Source organism: Podarcis vaucheri (assembly GCF_965113315.1).
Source record: "Podarcis vaucheri genome assembly, chromosome: 3".
NCBI lineage: Eukaryota > Metazoa > Chordata > Lepidosauria > Squamata > Lacertidae > Podarcis > Podarcis vaucheri.
This window is the reverse complement of record NC_138761.1, coordinates 17,876,844-17,898,530: the sequence shown is the minus strand read 5'-3', so window position 1 is coordinate 17,898,530 and position 21,687 is coordinate 17,876,844. Positions and strand designations below refer to the sequence as shown.

At 43.0% G+C, this 21,687-nt stretch overlaps 1 protein-coding gene and 1 long non-coding RNA gene across 4 annotated transcripts; one reads left to right on the top strand and one right to left on the bottom strand.

Moving 5' to 3' along the window:
- Positions 1-815: 815 nt before the first annotated feature.
- On the bottom strand, positions 816-6,614 carry LOC309529728. Its single transcript, XR_014218383.1, has 2 exons — positions 3,541-6,614; positions 816-1,658 (listed from the first exon to the last, which is right to left on the bottom strand). It is a non-coding gene; the product is annotated as an uncharacterized lncRNA (long non-coding RNA).
- A 409-nt stretch (positions 6,615-7,023) lies between these two features.
- On the top strand, positions 7,024-21,686 carry THUMPD2 (THUMP domain 2 tRNA and snRNA guanosine methyltransferase). 3 transcript variants are annotated; one of them, XM_082217675.1, is made up of 10 exons: positions 7,024-7,154; positions 9,628-9,760; positions 12,841-13,250; positions 14,236-14,313; positions 15,949-16,001; positions 16,901-16,988; positions 18,296-18,367; positions 18,651-18,765; positions 18,978-19,095; positions 19,417-21,686. In XM_082217675.1, the coding sequence occupies exons 2-10, from the start codon at positions 9,679-9,681 to the stop codon at positions 19,754-19,756; spliced, it is 1,356 nt and encodes a 451-aa protein (XP_082073801.1). In that variant the 5' UTR covers positions 7,024-7,154; positions 9,628-9,678; the 3' UTR covers positions 19,757-21,686. The 3 variants fall into 3 exon arrangements, with proteins under 3 accessions (XP_082073801.1, XP_082073800.1, XP_082073802.1); XM_082217674.1 differs by lacking the exon at positions 7,024-7,154 and adding an exon at positions 7,421-7,632; XM_082217676.1 differs by lacking the exon at positions 7,024-7,154 and adding an exon at positions 7,706-7,725.
- Position 21,687: the final 1 nt, after the last annotated feature.

The following is a 21,687-nucleotide window of genomic DNA, read 5'->3' as shown; positions in this document are numbered from 1 at the left end:
GCAGTTGTTGTTGTTGTTACCCTGTCCATCTAGCTGGATTTCCTCAAAGGCCAGAGATGATAGCAGCTGTAGTCCAGCAACACCTGGAGTCCGATTCCTAAACTAGCAGATGATGAGAACCATCTCTGTCTGAGACCCTGGAGAACTGCTGCTGCCAGCCAGTGTGGATAATACTGGACTAGATGGACCAATGGTCTGACCTGATATAAAGGCTGCTTCCCGCTCTGTCTTAAGACCCAGCTCAGCTCCCTTCCTTCACATTCCTCTGGTCCTGCAATGCAGCTCGAGAGAGCCTAACAGAACGTGTTTCTATTATCCTTTGCAAATTCATCTCATCATACCTAGGAATTCGTTTTCTCGCCCTTTCATCAAAAAAAGGGGGGGGTGATTTGCAATGAAATATGAAGGTCCCCAGTGCTTATGAAGCTGCATGAATTGCCTGAAGAAGAGACTGCCACTTAAAAGTCTGAGATCCATCGGGGGACTTTGAAAGCTATATACTGCTCCTTTAATTAATCTAGTTCTTTTGCACATCTCACAAGGGCTTAGGAAGGAATCTCTCACCTTGCCTGGGAAGAATGAAGCAGCCTGCATCATCTCTCCTGTTGTTCCTTGGCTTCTCAGAAATAAAAATGAGTGAAATTTTAACCCCTTTCTCCTACTTTCTCTTCATACAACAGAAAGATTGAGGGGGAAAGTGTAATCTCTCCACTTTCAGACAAGATGGATCTTTCCTATTCTATGTACAAAACATTAGAAGAGCCAATGAAATTTTCAACTCAGACTAACAAATAAATGGATTTGACACAAAGATATCAGATTTAGAAAAAGAACTTTTATTAAATAATAATAAAAAATGATCAAAAACATATAAATTACTATTGGATTGGAACCTTAAGGACGAGGAGGTGAAGGAAGTGATGGTGAAATGGGCACATGATTTTGGTTATCCAATTGAGATGGAAAAATGGGGAAAACTATGGAAAACAGATTAAAAATTCACCACGTGCTAAAAGAAAACTTTATGAAAATGATCCACAGATGGTACGTGAGCCCAAGCAAATTAGCCAAAATAAATAAAAATAACAGTAATAAGTGTTGGAGATGTAAACAAAATGAAGGAACCCTATTCCACATGTGGTGGACATGTCCCTAAATAAAAAAAAATTGGGACATGGTTTATGAAGAGCTAAAGAAAATGCTAAAACATACCTTTTTAAAGAAACCTGAAGCTTTCCTATTAGGCATTTTAACGATAAGCATCCCAAATAAATATAAAATAGTGTTTCTTTATTTGACAACAGCAGCTAGAATATTAATAGCAAAATACCAGAAAAGTGAGCTAATACCAACAAAAGACGAGTGTGAGTACCTCAAACTAGCCAAAATGAAAGAACTAATAAGAAACCACTCAGGTGACAAGGTAAAAAAGGAATGGGTTTGCTTCAAAAACTATCGGACTAAATATGCTTCCAAAAATAATACTTGGTTGTGCTTAGATTAATTTCACAGATATAATGGGAAAAATTTATTTGAATAAAGGAATACAGATTATTGGTAACTAATGAGAAGTGTTGAAGCTGCAAAGAGATATAGAGTGAAGTCAATTAACATTCAATTAACATTCAAAGAAGTTTAGTGGAACAGGAAGAAAGTGACTGTAAGGAAAGAAAGAAAAGAAGAAATATTAATGTAATTTCTTTCTGGGAGCCTTTTGTACAGTGGTACCTCGGGTTACATATGCTTCAGGTTACATATGCTTCAGGTTACAGACTCTGCTAACCCATAAATAGTACCTCGGGTTAAGAACTTTGCTTCAGGATGAGAACAGAAATCGTGCAGCAGCAGCGTGGCAGCAGGAGGCCCCATTAGCTAAAGTGGTGCCGGACCTCTGGAACGAATTAATTACTTAACCCGAGGTACCACTGTATAGCTATTTAAATTATGGTTTGTATCCTTTGAACAATTGTGTGCATATTTTTAATTTTTTTTTCTTTTTTGTATTTTTTCTTTTATTCTTTTCCTCTCCTTTTTCTGTATTTGGGTGTAATTTCTTATTTACTCTTTTTCTCTCTGTAATTTTCAAAAATGCAATAAAAAAAGAAGAGCCAACAGCCTACCAGAAAACCCAAAAGCAGTACCTGAGCACAACACTCTCCCCATTTGTGATTCCCAGCAACTGGTTTTCAGAAACATACCGGTACTGCCTCTGATAGTAAAGGTGGAACATAGCCATTGAGGCTAGAAACCCACCTGACAGAAATCTTACGTCAGCACTGGCGAACAGCACAGCGTCTCCCTCAGCACCTGAGGGCAGCAGGGTAGCTTTGGGGGCACAAAGAAGGCAACATAGTGCACCTCACTCTGTCCCCCAACATCTTATTGCGTTTCGCTGTCCTTTAGTATCTGCCGCCTGAAGAAACCGCCTCACTCTGCCTAAGGGTAGGGCTGGCTTTGCATCCTTTGCAGCAGGCTCCCTGGAAACATCAGAAATAGCTCCTTTCTTGCCACTTCCAAGCTTCTTGAGAACTCAGCACAAAATGAAGGCAGCTTAGTGGGCCTCAACTGTTCTAGCTGGGTCCCAGCTCAGTGGAAGTACATATATTTTGCCTACAAGAGGTCCCAGTCTCTGCCACTCTAGAGTCAATGGGTGCACCATAGACAGGATCAAATTAGGTTAAGCATATGTCTTTGTATAAGACAACTTCCTGTGTCCCTAAATTTACTCAGCATGCCTTGTCTCTGCCAGCACACTAGACTATGCAGAGTCATTTAAAGCCATTGCTGTGAGAACCTCTTAAAGAGTCAGATAAAGATCATGGGTTAAATCAATAAATAAAAACTCCCTTGTAGCTCAGAGTGCAGGCAACTCCTGAGTCTCATTAAGGGCAGGTATCCTTTTTTAAAAAAATCTTTACTAACTGCTACCTGTCCTTGTGCCACTGTGGGTTAAACCACAGAGCCTAGGGCTTGCCAATCAGAAGGTCTGTAGTTCGAATCCCCGCGACGGGGTGAGCTCCCATTGCTCGGTCCCTGCTCCTGCCAACCTAGCAGTCCGAAAGCACATCAAAGTGCAAGTAGATAAATAGGTACCGCTCCAGCGGGAAGGTAAATGGTGTTTCCGTGCGCTGCTCTGGTTCACCAGAAGCGGCTTAGTCATGCTGGCCACATGACCCGGAAGCTGTCTGTGGACAAACGCCGGCTCCCTCAGCCTATAGAGCGAGATGAGCACGCAAGCCCAGAGTCGGTCATGACTGGACCTAATGGTCAGGGGTCCCTTTACCTTTTACCTGTCATGAGCTTTTGTTGTAAGGCAGATTACAGATTTAGAACAGGGGTGGTCAGAAAGTAGTTTGATATCTATTTGAACATCTCTGGCTGATTTACAGTAAATAAGGATTTCTGACTTTTTGTTGCTTGACAAAATCTACCCCACCCCAAATTAGGCTGGTGAAACAAAGAAAGTGTATAGGGAAACTGGGTCTGGGTTTTTGTGTGTGAAAGGACTGTGAGCTCAGTTCCAGTACTGAAGACACTTACCTGGCTGAAGAGGTTTCCTGTTCTTTCATTTTATCTTGCACTTGGCTACTATTAAAACCTTGGGGTTCTAGACAAAAGCAAAGCAGATCCCACAACCTTGAAGGCTACTCACCTCTGATCTAGAGTCTTAAAATTGTTCTAATTTCTAGTTTCAGCAAGGAAGCAATATCGCTTAAAATCCCTTGATAGAATTCGTAATTTTTAGTTGCAGGCAATCCATACTGGTTCATAAACACAAGAGGCATTGCACTTTCGTTGCCATCTTTCTGAAAGGAAAGGAAATGAATTACCCGTTAAAACAAAATCGAAAGGTCGCAGAGAATGAAAGTGCATTCTGGTAGTCAACCCAATCTAGGTCAGGAATCAGGACCTGAAGTGTTAAACAGAATATAAGCCTCATTCATCTGCTGATTTTATACAGATTTCACCCAGCTCTCTGAAAATCAGAAGATTGCTGTGGTGCCAAATTATTCAAACAGATCAGAAATCCTGATAGGGAATTATTGAGCATTTTTGCTCAGGTTCTGTCAACCAGCAGAGATAAATCCACCATTCAAATGCCAACACTGCCCTCTAGCGATTAGATGACATGAATATACATTGCTTATTCATTTTCAATTCGTTTTCCTCAGTCCGGTGGTCTTGTGTTCCTATGTGCTCAAAGTCCTCCAGCCTGGAATGCCTTCCTCATTCTTTCAAGTAAAGGGAATGTAAGAACGTAAGAAGAGCTGGCTGGATCAGGCCAATGGTTCATTCAGCCCAGCATCCTGTCCTCGCAGCAGCCAACCAGATTCCTATTGGAAGCACACAAGCAGGAACTGAGAACGAGATTACTCTCCCCTCCTGCAGTTTCCAGAGCACTGCTATCATCATCATCATTTTTATTTGTATGCCGCCTTTCCACAGTTAAAAAAACAATGCTCAAGACAGCTTACAGCATAACAAGATTTACATAATTACAAAAATCATAAACAATAAATAAACCACATCAAAAAATGCAAAACCAAATGGGAAACAATTTCCACATAATCTAAATCATAAATCAAAATCTAAAACTAAGAATACAGCATTAATATCACAGTTTAAAATGACATAGGTAAAAAATAACAGCAATTTAAATAAAAAACAAAACGGAGCCCTCTCTGCCCAGCAGCAGCAGCGGCGGCAATGGCAGCAGTCCTTTATAGAGCCCATCAGGCCCCGCCCTGGGCCAGGTGGTGAGGGCAGGACTGGGACCCTCAGGCGCTGAGCAGGAGAGTCCTCCTGGGTGGTAGCCACAGCTAGTAGCCACATATAGCCTTATCTCCCATTCATTATCTCAGGCATAGGCAAGCTCAGCCCTCCAGATGTTTTGGGACTACGACTCCCATCATCCCTGACCACTGGTCCTGTTAGCTAGGGATGATGGGAGTTGTGGTCCCAAAACATCTGGAGGGCCGAGTTTGCCTATGCCTGATTTATCTCATCGTCTTTTAAAACCATCCCATTTGGTCACTGCCTCCTGTGGTGGTGAGTTCCACAGTTACGCTATGCATTGAGTGAAGAAGCCCTTTTATCAGTCCTGAATCTTCCAACATTCTGCCTCAAAGGGTGACTATACATTTCCACACTCCTGTGCTTGAATGGCTTTGATTTCATGGCGGTCCCCATGCACACACATACTAGAACATTCACAGATATTTTTATAGCAGTTGCAAAATGGTATAGCAGCTTTCGATTTGTGACACTTAGACGGGCAAGGTAGTGATTAGCCTGGAGTGCTTTGTAGGTTAATAGACACCCCCTCCCCACAAATAAACTCATCACCTGTTACAAATATCCATCTTGCCAGAGTTCAAATTTGGTCTGTGTGTTAACTCTCTTGTCAACTGCCAAGAATTTGGAGCTTATGCTGTCTGTGACATCATTCATGACAGCAGAATGTTATATTTGCCTTCAGTTCCGGTTGTCTCCGTGCCAACAGCAAGGGGTCAAGAATAAATCCCTCCTACTACAGAGCTATCAATGCAGGAATCTCCAGCAAATTTTATTTTTGCTCTCCTGCCCTATGCCTAATAGCTGTGTGTAGCTGGAAGCCTGCTTGCAGAAGTTAGTTCTAATAGATCTCAATGAACAATTCCAATGAATGATCCAATGTTATTCAATAAATTCACCTCCAGCCCCAACTCCTTTCATCAGTTTATAGCATTTTTATAATTCAAACCCCTTTTGAAATGTTCTGTTATCTCTGGATTATTCTTCAAGTTTCTTTGGCCTTTCCTATGTAGAGGTTGTTGGTTCATCAATTAATTTTACTGGGTAGTGGGCAGTGTCAAATAAACTCTACTCATTCCCAAGCACTTCCCCTAAGATAAAAGTCAATATAGCCCCAATATTTATTTATTACCTGCCATGTTGATCCACCTTGCCAGAGTTCAGACATGGCCAGTCTGACTGTTAACTGCTTCTAACTCTGCCAAGACTTTTGAGCATAACCCGTTTATGACATCATGCGTGACATCAGAATGTCAATGTTTGAATGCTGCCCAGGCTGTCACCATGCCAACAGGGGTGGCCTGTAAACTTCTGCAACTAGAGAATCAATCAGCCTGACTATCCAATACCTGTGGGTTATTGTTCATGCTTTCTTGAGCCTTCCGTTTTATTATTCAGGAATAACTGGTCCTCCAAATAATTTTAATCAGTATGAATATTCAGATCTACAATTTCTGGAGTTCCCTGGGAAGATGGATTGGGTGTTAAACCCCTCTAAGAATTGTAGGTATGTGAGGAGAACCAGGTCTCCTAACAACTTTTGGCTCCCTTAATAAACTACATCTCCCAAGATCCTTTGGGGGAAAGTCATGACTTTTAAGTGCAGCACAAAACCTTTCTGAACCAATACAGTATTAGGCCAGCCACCCCACCCCACCAGCTGGCAGTGTCTTTCAGTTCTGCATTAAACTCTATTGAACTCAGTAGGACTTCTGTGTAGGCATGCATAGGATGGCAGCATGGCACAGTGGTTAGAGTGGACTATGACCAGGGTTCAAATCCTAACTGGGCTACAAAGCGGACTGGGTGACCTTTGGGGACCAGCTGCTGCCTCTCAGCCTAACCGACTTCACAGAGTTGGTAGGGGAAGATTAAACGAGGAAGGGATTAAAACGATGTTTTCTGCCCTGAGCTGCTTGGAGAAAAAACGGTGGGATATAAACGCAGCAAACAGATAAATAAAGGCTGCACTTCCTAAAGCTCTTTTAAAAAAATTAACCCCAAAGAAGCGAAAAGTGGTGGGTATAGATCAAGGGAAATCATAGTCCCAATCGATTCTGCTTTGGTCAGACCACACCTGAAATATTGTGTCCTGTTCTGGGCGCCCAAATTTAATAAGGCTATTGAAAAGCTGGGGCATGTGCAAAGGAGGGCAACTGAGATGATCTGGAAACCCAGCCTTATGAAGGAGCTTTCAAAAGAGGAGACTGAGAGGAGATACGATAGCCATCTTCAAATATCCGAAGGGCTGTCCCCTGGAAGAGGGAACAAGCGTCTTTTCTCCTGCTCTGGAGGGTAGAACTCGAACTCATGGCTTCAAGTTACAAGAAAGTTACAACATCGAGAAGAACTTTCTGACGGTAAGAGCTGTTTGACTCCCTCGGGAGCTTGCGGACTCTCCTTCCTTGGGGGGGGGGGGTTTAAAGCAGAGCTTGGCTGGCCACCTGTCAAGGATGCCTTCAGCCGAGATTCCTGCATCGCCGGGGGTTGGGCTAGATGACCCTCGGGGGACCCTAATTCAAAGTGAAGGGCGGCCAAGGCTCCTTCCACCCCAGAGGGGAAAACATGGCGGAGCCACCGCCTCCTCTGGGAAGGGATGGAACCAAACAAGGCGGGGACTTCTCCCCCCTTCCCCTGTAGGAGGCAAACGGCTCCCGGCGCCTGGGCGGAAGAAGGCGGGCTCTCGGCGGGGCCGCGATGGCTGACGAGGGCGGGCAGCCTCCGCCGAAAGCGCCCTGCTGCCGCGCCGGCCTCCCCGCGCGATATTTCTGCACGGCGGGCCGCGGGATGGAGCCTTTCCTGCTGAGGGAGGTGCGGACTCGACTGGACGCCGCGCAGGTGAGGCCCTCCGGCCGGGCTGCTTAGAAGAAGGTCCGGCGAATCCCTTTGGACCGAGAGCCTCGCTCCGCCTCCTTGCCGGCGGAGAGGAGGGTGGGCGGCTAAACGCGGTGCAGACGAGCGAGCTGTCCCGGGGTGAGGTTGCTTCGTCTGCACGGCCAGTGCCGGATTGACGTATAAGCTGAACAAGCTATAGCTCATCATGGCCCCACTCTCTTGGGGGCCCCCCCCCCAAAAAAAGTGTAAAGGTAAAAAATACTAGATGCACATTTCCAAAATAGAAGATAAAAAACAAATAAAATAAAAGCTACATCATTTTAGGTTAGAGCTTAATCATTATTTCACTACAGTCATACCTCGGGTTACAGCCGCTTCAGGTTGAGTTTTTTCGGGTTACGCACCCACCGAAACCCGGAAGTACCAGAACGGGTTACTTCTGGGTTTCGGTGGTCGTGCAAGCTAAATCGCAACCCGCCTGTGCGCAGACACGCCGCTGTGGGTTGCGAATGTGCATCCTGCACGGATCACGTTCGCAACCTGAGTGTCCACTGTATTAATATGTTGTTGTTTAGTCGTGTCCGACTCTTCGTGACCCATGGACCAGAGCACGCCAGGCACTCCTTTCTTCCACTGCTGTATTAATATACTTGTTCTTAATTGTATTTCACTATTAAAATAATTGTATTTCAGTTCAACAATTACTTTGATAAAATGCATATTTTGTTACGTGCAAATGGCTTTAGATACCTATTAGGTCCATAAATTGCCATATAGCATATATTCAACACAAAAAACAGCGACAATTTGTTGTTGACAAAGACAGCTGGACATAAAAAGGGCCCCATTACCTTCAGGAGCTTAGGGCCTCATCAAATCCGGCCGTCTACATGGCCTCTCCCCTTCTGGAGCCCCTCTCTCTGTTTACTCAGAAAGAGAGCTCCCCACACCCTCAGTGGTCAGTGGGGGCTTTGCCCACAAAACAAGGTTGAGGATGCATTGAAAGCACATGGCTAGTTCTCCATGCACCCCAAACCACAGAAGAATCCTGGGAACTGTAGTTTAAGGATGCTGGGGATTCTAGCTCTGTGAGGGGCAACTGTGGTTCCTGCTGTGATCCATAGGGAATGGTAATGTGCATTCTGGGTGTGCGTTAAGTGTAATCATCATCATCATTATTATTATTAATTTAAATACCGCCCTATACCTGCGGATCTGAGGGCGGTTCACAGAATAAAATCAAGATATAAAACCACAAAATACATAATAAAAATAAAAACAACAACCCAGTAGCCCCTGTCCCCACAAAAAAACACATTTTAAAAGGGCATAGGACATGGGTAGGCAAACTAAGGCCCGGGGGCCGGATCCGGCCCAGTCGCCTTCTCAATCCGGCCCGCAGACGGTCTGGGAATCAGCATGTTTTGACATGAGTAGAATGTGTCCTTTTATTTATTTAAAATGCATCTCTGGTTTATTTGTGGGGCATAGGAATTCGTTCTTTCCCCAAAAAAAATATGTTCCAGCCCCCACAAGGTCCGAGGGAGGGTGGACCAACCCCCTGCTAAAAAAGTTTGCTACTCCTGGCATATTATGTCAATCAGATCAACCAAAGGCCTGGTTAAAAAGGAACGTTTTTGCCAGGCACCTAAAGGTGTATAATGAAAGCTCCAGGCAAACTTCCCTGGGAAAGTGTAAGGTGCTAGTCCACCCAGTGTCTGCATCCCGGTCATAACTGGGACTGGGACTTCATCCTAGCAGTGTAACAATAAAACGGCTGGCACATTTGCAAGGCTAAGCAAAGGTCCACTATGGTTTCAAATCCCATGTTCAAATCCCATGTGGCTTCAGCCCATTTTGTTAGTGTTGTGAGCTGCTTTGAGGACTATCGTAGAAGAGCAGGGAATAAACCAACTAGCTAAATCATAATAAACAGATCATTTATGGGCAATGCCATTTTCAGATTTACTATATAATCAGTGTACATTCTCTGTCAAGGTGGAATATGTATCGGGAAAAGTCTTCTTCACCACCAGCGCAGAGCTGAGTATGCTGAAGGAGCTGAAGTCTGCGGAGCGCTTGTTTTTGCTGCTGAATAAATATCCTCCACTTTCCATCTCCAGAAATAAAGGTATTTTATTTTTTTACTGTAGTCTTGTGGGTTTGCCTCGTGCTTGCCTATCTCCTGTAACCTTCCAGAGCGAGAAAGGCCACCCTATAACCTTCCTGCCTCTTTGTTAAAAGGAGTTAGTGCTGAGTAGCTTTGGGGTTCAATGTGGTAAGCGGTCGTTCAGATTCCTGCTCAGCTATTTATTTTTCATAGCTTGCATCTTGCCCTTTATCTGTAGACCTCGGGGCAGGTTATAACCGAGAAAGTAAACACAACAAGCAATAATAAAAACTGCTAAATCTGTCCGTTCAGTGAATTTCGTGGACCGGGACTGTTTTTCATCGAAGGCCTGTCCAAAAAAAAAAATGCACGTTTTCGGTTATTCTGCTCTTCCATGCTCTGCTTTTCCCTCTTCTTTAAACACACTTTTTACCACTGAATTGGACCAAATGGCAAACCTAATTGCCGCTTGGTCCAATTCAGTGGTAACCTTGTGTCTTCCTGGGGGAAAGCGGTGAGACAAACCCAGAGTGTGCATTTGTTGGGCAGATACAGCTTGCCTTTCAGGTGCTCGCACAGCTCCAGCTGCTATTCATCCCAAGTGAACAGCACGTTACAAGTTACAGTTTGCTGGTGGTGCTGATGGCTGTGATGATGCCATCAGCACCACAGACCCATATTCTGGCTCCTGAGGGTTCTCTTAAGCAGTTCATTGAGGTCAGACAGGTCCTTGGCTAGCTGCTGGATCATGGGTGAGGATTCCTGGGGGGCAACATCTAGAGGGGCTTTCCCAGTGTGCTTCACTGGGAGCTCAGGTTCTTGGCGGCTGCTGCTGTTGCAGCACGGTAGGAAGATATGGTACTGAGCCAGCTCACGGGCAACATGGCCATCGCAGCAGCTCCAGGAGGTGGTAGGAAGGAGCCGCCAGGGGCTTCCTCTGTCTTCAGCATGCAAGCTGCAGAAGGCTCCAAAGGAACTAACTCTCTAGCCAAGACATCTCTCTGGCTATGTTCCTCATTTGGTGTACTTGGACAGGTGGACACTATCTCAAGATCTCACTTACCTAAGTGGTTGTTGTGAAGCTTAAGATGCTGCTCGGCGCTTGTTGGAATAAGGACAAGATGCGTATTCAATAAATTGTTGTTGTTGTTGTTTAGTCGTTGAGTCGTGTCCAACTCATCCTGACCCCATGGACCAGAGCACGCCAGGCACTCCTGTCTTCCACTGCCTCCCACAGTTTGGTCAAACTCATGCTGGTAGCTTCGAGAACACTGTCCAACCATCTCGTCCTCTGTCGTCCCCTTCTCCTTGTGCCTTCCGTCTTTCCCAACATCAGGGTCTTTTCCAGGGAGTCTTCTCTTCTCATGAGGTGGCCAAAGTATTGGAGCCTAAGCTTCACGATCTGTCCTTCCAGTGAGCACTCAGGGCTGATTTCCTTTAGAATGGATCGGTTTGATCTTCTTGCAGTCCATGGGACTCTCAAGAGTCTCCTCCAGCACCATAATTCAAAAGCATCAATTATTCGGCGATCAGCCTTCTTTATGGTCCAGCTCTCACTTCCATACATCACTACTGGGGAAAACCATAGCTTTAACTATACATACCTTTGTCGGCAAGGTGATATCTCTGCTTTTTAAGATGCTGTCTAGGTTATTCAATAAATAGGGAAATTGAAAGGGGCCCTATCATAGCAAGTCCCTGCCCCCCTCTCCCTTTCAACCCCATTTTGAATAAAAATTGTGTTGAAGGTCTGGGGCAGAGCTTTCCAAACGTTTCCTAGCACACTTTTTAGACATCATTTCACGACACAGTAATTCAGTTTTACTAGCAAACAGGAGGTTAAACTAAGCCCTTCTTTCCAGCCCCGGGAGCAGTGCAGGAAGAGTTCACATAACACACCTGCACACTGCAGCTGACACACTAACATGCTGTGACACATGGAAAATTCTGGTCTAGGGTAGTGTAGGCCTCCTTTCTTTTTACCTTGCTTGTTTAGCCCCTATTGCTCATGAATATTTAGGCAACCACATGGGAGCATTAGATCTACACAGGTGTACATGTGGGATTCTAGAGTCTGAGCTGTATGTTCACCAAGGTGTATGAACTAGTATACCACCACCATCATCATCACACCTGGACACATCTCCAGGATCCCATGCAGCTGGTGTTTAAGGAATAGACCCCCTTTTTTGAAAACAGAAAACAGTGATTTGATAGCTTTCAGTGTTATTTGCTTAATTAAGAAGTAAGAAAGCCCTTATTATTTTAGTCAAAAGCAGGAATGAAAACATTCATTGGTTCTCTGAATAGCTAAAACATAACCATAGGCTTCATACAAGTTTAACACCTACTTAAAAATAATAGCACAATCCTAGCTATGTTTACCCCAAAGGAAGTCACACAGAATTTCAATGGGACTTATTCCCGTGTATTTGGGTGTAGGATTGCAATCTAAGATTGCTTGAGTGTTTCTCTTGAACACAAGCTCTCCAGCTGATTAAGACAGCTTAGTGGCTTTCTGGTTCTTAGATTTGGTTCTTAGGTCTTAGTATACCAGGCCCAGGAAGGAGGAAAGTGGCTTGCTAGGCAAAGTCTGGCGGATTAGATAAGATGGGGAGGAAGCATGGGTCTTGGGAGACAAAAGTACTGCATTCCCTAACCCCCTAAGAAAACAGTCCTTGGAATATATTCCAATACTTCAAAATATACAGTTTATTGTTATGTGCTATTTACAGTGGTCCCTCGCAAGACGAAAAGAATCCATTCTGTGATTCTCTTCGTCTAGCGGTTTTTTCGTCTTGCGAAGCAAACCCATTGAAGGATTAGTGGATTAGCGCTATTAGCTGCTTATCTGCTGATCGGATCAGCTGATAAGCGGCTTAGCGGCTTAGAAAAAGGGGGGGAGGAAAAAAAACCAGCAGGAACTCACAAGACATTGTCGTCTTGCGAAGCAAGCCCATAGGAAATTCGTTTTGCAAAGCACCTCCAAAACGGAAAACTCTTTCGTCTAGCGAGTTTTCCGTCTTGCGAGGCATTCGTCTTGCGAGGCACCACTGTATGTGTTAAAGGTTACATGAGTTTAGATTCTTCATTTCTTTCAGGCAGAGTAATTCATGACATTCAAAAACTTGTAAATGAGACTCCCAGGCATTGGCTGGATATGGTTACTCTTTGGAGAAGTCTTCATTGCCAGGAGGTGAAAGAAGAAAACAGGTGTGAGGAACGTCCAGACTCCCAGAAACGGAAGCTGGAAGAGGAGGGCAGTATCCAAAATAAAAAACAGAAGAGAGAACTAATATCGGAGACAGTTTCTGGTGAAACTCAAACAGAAAACCAACAGGGCTGTAACGCCGCCAAGGTTCCTAACAGCAACAGCTTGTCTTCGGGCAGATCATTTTTGGAAAAGACTCTTGAACTTACTCAAGAGAAATCTGGCGAGAGCAGCAGTTGCTTCAGTTTCAGAGTTTCCTGCCGCTGTAGTGGAGCCCTTGCAAAAATATTTACTGCTCAGGTTTGTGGAGATTTGTTTGGCCACTGTGAGAACAGGATGTGAAACTAGATGGGCCTCTGGTCAGAATCCAGCAGAGCTATTCTTATGTTCTTATCTACAAACAAGATGCATGCAGCTGCTTTTAACACAATCCCAACATACAGCATCAGGCTGCTAATGAAATAGTTAAATGTTCTTGATTGTGCGCTGCCAGCCCAGATTATTATGCAGGCGGCTGAGAGTTTATTTCTTCGTTATGCATAATCAGTAGTCATTAAGTTTTCTGAATGGCAGACGCATAAGGAGAAAATAGCACTGCTTGAGTGGGCTGTATAGGAATCATTAGCATTCTGCATCCTAAATAATATTTTTAAAAGCAAGCTGAGCTTTACAGACTGTCTTCTGTACCATCTTTTGGAATTCCTATTAATTTGCAAAGGGGTGTGTGTGTGTGTGTGTGTGTGTGTGTGTGTGTGGAGTGCTGAATTACTCTTGATTATCCATACTCGAGATAAATTTCAAGACTGCTATTCTGAAGGTTTGGTTATCAAGCAAAAATAACGTCTTGTCTTGTAAAGTAGAATGCTCTTAGTAGATGTTGATGAGAGCGTGGAAGAAGCAATTAATTCCGTTCTTTGAACTCTTTTTCAAAAATGTCTTCAGTTTGGAAGAATATTCCATGAAATAATTGCTTCCTCCAAGTAATTATGGATTGTGTCATTTCAAGATTTCAGTCCTTAATGTGGACTACGCTACATAGAACTTATTGGGAGTTGCTTCAAAGAAAGCATGCATAGGTTGAGACTGCAAGATCTTTTGGCCCCAGCCACCATGGTCAAGGGTGCTGGGAACTGTTTCTCACATAACAAGATATGGAAGGCACTAGGGTACCTTCCACTGATCTCAACCTAACCCATCTTCTTTTCTTCCTGGCCATTTCAAGTTTCAGGAGCAATTTGTCATACCACATGCTCAGGTCTCTCTCATTGCTAATTTGTCTTTTCAGGAGATGGGGAGGATAATTGGAACGGCTGTTATGAAGAATTTTGGATGGAAAGCAGATTTGAGAAATCCTGACATAGAGGTAACAAAATTAATACATTGAAATGTGGGTAATCTCTGTGGATTCTTGCTCCTCAGATAAAGGTCTTGATCTGACTGAGTTGAACTTCTTTGTACACTTACGTTCCTCTCAAAGTCCCTTTGAGATTAGGCTTTGGGAATCAAACCAATGTGTCCTCCTAACCCAGTATGCTGTCTCCAACAATGGAAAGATCCAGGTACCTTAAGAGGTTTTTAACACAGCAAGGTACTAATAGAGCACAGTGATCCTGCAATAACCTGTCTCAGTATGCTTAATGTCTGAAGACCTTCAACCAGTTATGAGATTCTCTGATTTATGAATGGCAGCCCTGTCCAAATTTTATATTTTGTAAATTCTCTTAAAATATACTAGAATTAATGCATAGATCGGTACCTGCAGCACCGCACTCTAAAAGGGGAAACTTTTGCCACCTGGGTGAAATTAACCCCTTTGGTTCCTATTAAAAGCAGGGATGTTACTAGACTATCATTGCCATCATCCCTAATAAAAGTTTCTGGTCAGCAACATCCAGAGTTGTTTTAAAATTAGTCTTATTCTGTAATTCACCTAACAATAAGCAAAGACGAAAGAGCAAAGATAATGAGTTTTTAAATAACTTCAAAGTAGGATAAAGAGGATGCTAGCTGGATATCTAAAAGAGGAGTTACATGCATAAAGGTCTGCAAAGTAGTGAAATCTCCTAGGCAAGAAGTTGGACAAGGGAGTGGTGATTTAATCAGAACTTTAGTACTAAGGAGCCAAGAAGGAGAATTGAAAGAAAGCAAAGAAATTAGATATGGAAGAGGGCAAATCTGTGAAGATGCTTTAATCTCAGAAGTTTAAACGAAATGCAACAATAAAGGAAGCCTGTGAAGAGAATCAAGATTAAAGCAAAAAGAAAGAAAAATGAACAAAAAAAATTAAGAGAGAGAGAAGAGGCTTAAACCAGAAGAAACAGGATAAGCAGACATTTCAATTATCAACAAAGATAGATTGAAAAACTGAATATGAACTGTAGTAGAATCAATAGATAAAAGACAAATTTTAAACTATAAAACTGATACGTTGATAGTTCATGCTTGTGGCAGTGCTTTTTTTAAGAAAACATTTTTCATATATATTTTCCTTATAGAATTTACAGCCCAGCCCTATAGACTTCCTGTCAAAACCCTGTGCTGAACTTCCATGGATGGTGTAGTGCTGTCTTTGAAACAGCTAATGCCACTCTCAGCCAGGCAGAAACAAATGAGGAGTTCAGCACTGCATTGGGTTCTTCTCCGCAATTCTTCCTCTGTTCTTCAATCCTCAGCACCAGTATAAATATATGCACTGACAGAGATGCACCATGGTGCAACCTCAGATCTGCGCAGCTGCAACTTCTGTGCAAATCTGACGATTCCAGGGATTGCCTTTGCCCACAAGGTGTACCTATTTGATACAGATAGGCCCCAGTATAATAACTTTTGTATGAGAACCAGATTGCTTGCTAGTTTAAATGAAAAAAAAAGACCATTGAAAATTTCATTGAGATTATATATATATATATATATATATATATATATATATATATATGTTCAAATCAGCTAAAGCTGAAATGCAAGTAACTCTTCATTGTAAGATTCCATTGCCTTTCAGATCTTTGTGCATCTAAATGACATTTACTCTGTGATTGGGATTCCTGTTTTCAGGTAAATACTGCATTAAAAACTACAGTTCATAGTCCAAAAATACACTTTTAATTGAAGTAAATTTCTGAGGCGTTACTATGTTTCCCTGTTGTATATAATCAACAAAGAGTCCCATGGGACCTTAAAAACTTGACATTTTAATAGTGGCACGAGGCTTTATGAATTACTGCCCCCTTAAATCAGATCTGTGGACTGTTATTCTCAGATGGCTGATGGATTAAAATAATATACATATACACTGGTGCAGAGTGCGGAAATTCTAAGCAGTAGGACCAAACTGCCATGAAACGCAAGGAGTAACAGTGAGTTTGTTGCATTTCTCTGCAGAGCCCAGATTAGATGTATACAAGATAAGAACAGGCTGGTATAGCAGCAGTCACTGTGATGGAACTGTTGTGCTTGCTGACAATAAGAAGGGAGACAATTACTTTAGTGGAAAAGATCTTTCCAATTTCAGTTCAAAAGATTTCTGAATTAAAGTATGGTGACTTGTGAGGTCAGCTCCAGAATGATCAGGGATGTTTAAATGTGACCAGTGACTGCTGTCTTTTGCATTTCATCATGGACTTTTGGTCCCGCTGTTTGCAAAGTTATTTTCCTTCCTCTGTACCCGTGTGTGTATATCTGTTTATCTAGACAATTTTCCACTGGTTCTTCTGGGCTATCTTCCCATCTGTTCTAGTCCTAAGTACTTAACATCAATATATCTCATTTTCATTTGTCTCTGTATCTTAAACAAGATTTGCCACCAGCTTATTCACAAATTTGAAGATTTGGGGATAAAAACTTCTTATCTATTTGGAATAACAATAGCGCATAGTTTTAGAGTTTGAGTATATTAGAATTCTCTGTGTGTGAGAGAGAGAAAGATACATTTTAATATGGTGTTTTGTTTGCAGACTTCCCTTGGCAAGCAGATCATATATCAAAACAGCTGGGTTGCGATCTACCGTTGCTTGGGCTATGGCATCCCTTGCTGAAATCAAGGTAATCAGCCAAGTAGAGTTTTAGTTGCTCTTTGGTTACTGAGCAACTCTCAGTAACCAGAATCTTGCCACTGGAAGTATTTAAAATGAAAGTGAGAGCTTGTGTAGTACAGTGGTGCCCCGCAAGACGGAAAACTCGCTAGACGAAAGAGTTTTCCGTTTTGGAGGTGCTTCGCAAAACGAATTTCCTATGGGCTTGCTTCACAAGACGACAATGTCTTGTGAGTTCCTGCTGGTTTTTTTCCCTTCCCCCCCTTTTCCTAAGACGCGAAGCCACTTATCAGCTGATCCAATCAGCAGATAAGCCGCTAATAGCGCTAATCCGCTAATCCTTCAATGGGCTTGCTTCACAAGACGAAAAAACCGCTAGGCGAAGAGAATCACAGAATGGATTATTTTCGTCTTGCGAGGCACCACTGTATTGTGAAGTGGCTAAGGTGGCAGTCAGCGTCCTGTTGACTTGGGAGTAAGCCCCAATGAACTCAAGCAGACTTAATTTCTGACTGAACACGCAAAAAATGGTGCTGTGTTTGGAGATGTTTCTGCTTGGCTCCAGCCCCCAGGTGCATCATGGGAATCAGAATGAATACCCTAAACCAGCAGCGGGGAACCCATGAGCCTCCAGATGTTTCCGGGCTCCCAACACAACCTTCCCTCTCCCTTGGCCATGCTGGCAGGGCTGGTGGGAGTTGGGAGTCCCTCAACTGCTGGAGGGCCGCCAGTCTGCCTGCCCTGCCCTAAGCCATTGTTGTAAGGCTTGCTGAAAAGGAACTGTTAATGAACGTATGGGAAATAATTCATCAGTGCCCCACAGGCAACGAGATATAAGTTTTATTGGGTCAGATACATTTAGGCATGTTTGTAGATTGGGCTACATGAGTTTACAACATGCCTTTCAACTGCAATAGCTCCATTGTTACTAGTTTCACACAGTGCCCCAACTATGCAGAATGCTATTGATGCTAGCAATATATGAGAATTGTAGAGGAATTTCACAGATGGGCATGGGGTTCAGATATGGTCAGTTACCCAAGGTGACCCGCTAATCCTGCAAAAAAGGCAAGATTTCAATCCATGCTTCCCACGTCTTTGTTTACACAACAGCATCGTCTGTATTCTATGTCTGTTCTTGTGGTTTATTCTAAATGACCACAGCATTGACCAGAGGAGCCTAACCATGAAAGCTCAGTCTTGGTTTCTTGCTTCCTTTAATTTGGCAGATAATATCTTTGTACCAGAAGACAGATTTCCCAATGTCTTGACAGATGGAATAGTGGTGTTTGCTTTTCTTTCTTTCTTTCTCCCCAGGCTGGTGCATTTGTACTGGATCCTACATGTGGGCTAGGAACAATACTGCTAGAAGCAGCAACCGAATGGCCTGTAAGCTCCGTCATAACAGCAAGTGTGATGTCTGGCCACAGATGGCATTGCAGTCTCTTGTGGCCAAATCTGTAAATAATGAACCTCTAATATGCAGCAGAATTTCTCTCTAGAAAATATGTTGACTTTTAGCTTAGGTGTTCATGTTAATACAAACTGCTGATTCCTTCTAGCTTGTGATTCTGCAGTTGGTGGTGTTAGTACGCCTCATTCTCAGTGATTATTTTGATAATTTATGGGGATTTAAAAAAAACTAATGTAAATGTTTGTTTTTTCTCTTCAGAATGTGCATTATTTAGGGAGTGACATAAGTGATTCACAATTAGAAGGAGCCTACACTAATATTAAAGCTGCAGGCCTAGTGGATAAAATTGGGTTACTGAAAGCTTCTGTGACAGGTAAGAGCTGGCAAGGGTATCTGCAGTACTATACAAATCAATTTATTGCTTTATATTTCCTTTATTGTAATTGAAACGATGATTTGTGACTGCATCAAATACTTTGTGATGCCTTGTAGTCAGCTGTTAGTCCCTAATTAGAGTTATTATTATATACAAAGAAGAAGAATGGCTGAGCATTTCACATGCTTAAATGTCTAAATATCTCATAGCGTTGCCATTTCAGTCGGAAAGCATTGATGTTGTTCTTGCGGACATCCCCTTTGGAAAGAAGTTCAAAATAACAAAAGACATGACCTTGCTGCCGGACATTTTTCAAGAAATCGAAAGGTATGTGCGTTCTGATATCTGAGGCACAACAACTGCTACTGGCTAATGGTATTGCAGGCTAAACAAAGGAAAGTCACACTTCAACATGGCCATGTTACCTACTAGATGTTGAGAATTTAAAGCAGAGAGATAAAAATCATGTTGCCAGTAGTACTCAGTTAGTTTTAAAAGGCCATGAGTGGTTTTACAATAAACATCTCTAAGATTTGTCATGACTGCCGTATTCTTAGCCTCTGTACACTGAAAAGTCTTCTGCTGAATTAATAAATATTGTAGCTGCACAAGGATATTAATAAATATCCTCTGGTTGTTCCCTTTCAGGGTGCTTTGTGGTGGAGGGATTGTTGTGCTGCTACTTAGTCAAGAGCTCTACAAGCGCCTCTCTGGTGACATTGCCAGCAGTCTAGGTACTGAGAACTGCATCCCTGCAAGTCCTTGCAAACAAAGTGCCATGATGTCAGTCAGCAACGCCAAAGGTAACAGCTTTGGCCCCACGACTCTTCCCCTATCAACTCAAGAGGCAGAGAGAGAAAACACCAGCGATAAAAGGATGACTTTTGGCTCACTGGTGCTGGTGGAATCCTTGGAAGTTAGCCTTGGCAAAACAGATGCATTCATATGCAAGTATAAGAAGGTAACAGGAGGTTTTGCAAGAAGTTAGCAGCCTTCAGCAAGTGTGCATGAAGCAGTTTGGAGCTTCTGCTTATAACCATCTGGATCAGGAGCAGCTGAGCTTTGGTGAGCCCAGACCTCAGCCATCAGAATTGTCTTAGCTTCCATATACCTCCAGTGGGCCCCAAAGGTATGTAGCAAGGGTCTCTAAATGTGAAGGCCTTTGGCCAAATCTAGGCCTTTAAGGGATGCTTAATTCCTTTTCCAGTCTAGATGGAAAAGAGGTCTGGAGAAGGTGTGGTTAGTGTAAACAGGGCTTGCTGGCAGGCAGCTTTATTAGGGATGTGGTGCAGGTTCACCCCTAGGAAAGTAAGTTGCCAATCAGGAGCCGATATAGCATGCCCGATAAAGGAGTTGGTGGCAGTCCTTGGTGCTTACATGGGACCATTTTGCCACAATAGGGTGGGGCTCAAGGCAGGCTGTGGCATTGTGCTGGCAGAAAGGGGCATGGTGCCTTATTTTGTGTGCTGCAGTGCTGACACGGTAAATCACAGGGGTGCAAAAATGTCTGCCTTTTTTGAGAGCAGACGTGTGGCTTATAAGCGCATCTCCTGTGTCTTTAACAAAATCCGGACACGGCTGTAGTCTGGCCGCTTTTGACCACAACACGGTAACTTCCATGCTTGACAGTGCATTATACATATCGCAAGCCAAGTGAGGGAGGAATTTAAGGTGACTGTTCCATCAGTGCAAGAATTTCGGAGTGTTAGATGGAACAATTTCCTCTTCTCTCCCTCCCCCCCCCGTACACTGCTCCCGATCACCCCTTGGAAGTGCACTGAGGAGGAGGAGGAGGAGAAGCTCCTTTGCACAGGGCTTCTGCTGATTGGGCTCATTGGACTCCTACCCTTTATGCTTGCACTAATTTTAATTGCTTTGGAAGAAATGGCTTCCTTTCCCCCCCTCTTGTTTCATAAGTAAACCAAAATAAACTAGACTGGAAAATTCCAGTATGCTTTTCAGAATGGTGTAAAATCCCAGTGATGTTATTTAGAAAGGTGCAAAGTAGTATAGCCACATGACTGGAGTCAGAGTTTTTAACTTGAGGTTGTATTTTTGTCTTAAACTTACATGACGGTTTAAGAAGGACCCATTTCCAAGTCACTCACTCGGAAATTTTTACAAACACTTTCAATGGAAGTTCTACCACAAAACTTTTTTTTAGACAAAGAGGCTGAGGTTGTACAACAGATGTTACTTCCAACAATATTAAATGTCATATAATCGTTTTTGTACAATTAAACTCGTTAATACATGGCATTTGGCTTCGTATGAAATACAAAATGTATTTCAGAGAGATACATTAAAAGCAGGAATCTAGCTACCGCAGAATAGTCAAATGAGTAGTTTAAAACTTTTTCTACTACAGGGACTGCTAGTGGCATTTTGGTTTACTGAAGAGGTCCCCCTCCCGCACTCTGGAAGTCATAGAATCATAGAGTTGGAAGAGACCACAAGGGCCATCGAGTCCAACCCCCTGCCAAGCAGGAAACACCATCAGAGCACTCCTGACATATGGTTGTCAAGCCTCTGCTCAAGTCATTCCCCTTCAGCTCCTTCCCTACATTACTGCTAAAACAAAGCGCCCATCCACTTACAACATCAGAACTCTTCACAGTCTCTCTCACAATACCATTTGGTAACCACTAAAGATACCCAAAGGAGAAGGTTTATTTCACTTAAAGTCTAAAGTATTTTACAGTGCAATCTTATACGTGTCAACTCAGAAGTAAGTCCTACTGAGTTCAATTGGGCTTACCCCCAAGTAAGTGGGTATAGGATTACAACCTAAGACTGGTCGAGGGTAATAGGGGAATAGGGTTGAGATTTGGGGAGTTGTGGTTTTGTTGTTGTTGTTGTTGGTTGTTAATTACCTTATGTACAAACCTCTGCTAAATAAAACAGCCCTACATTGTCAAG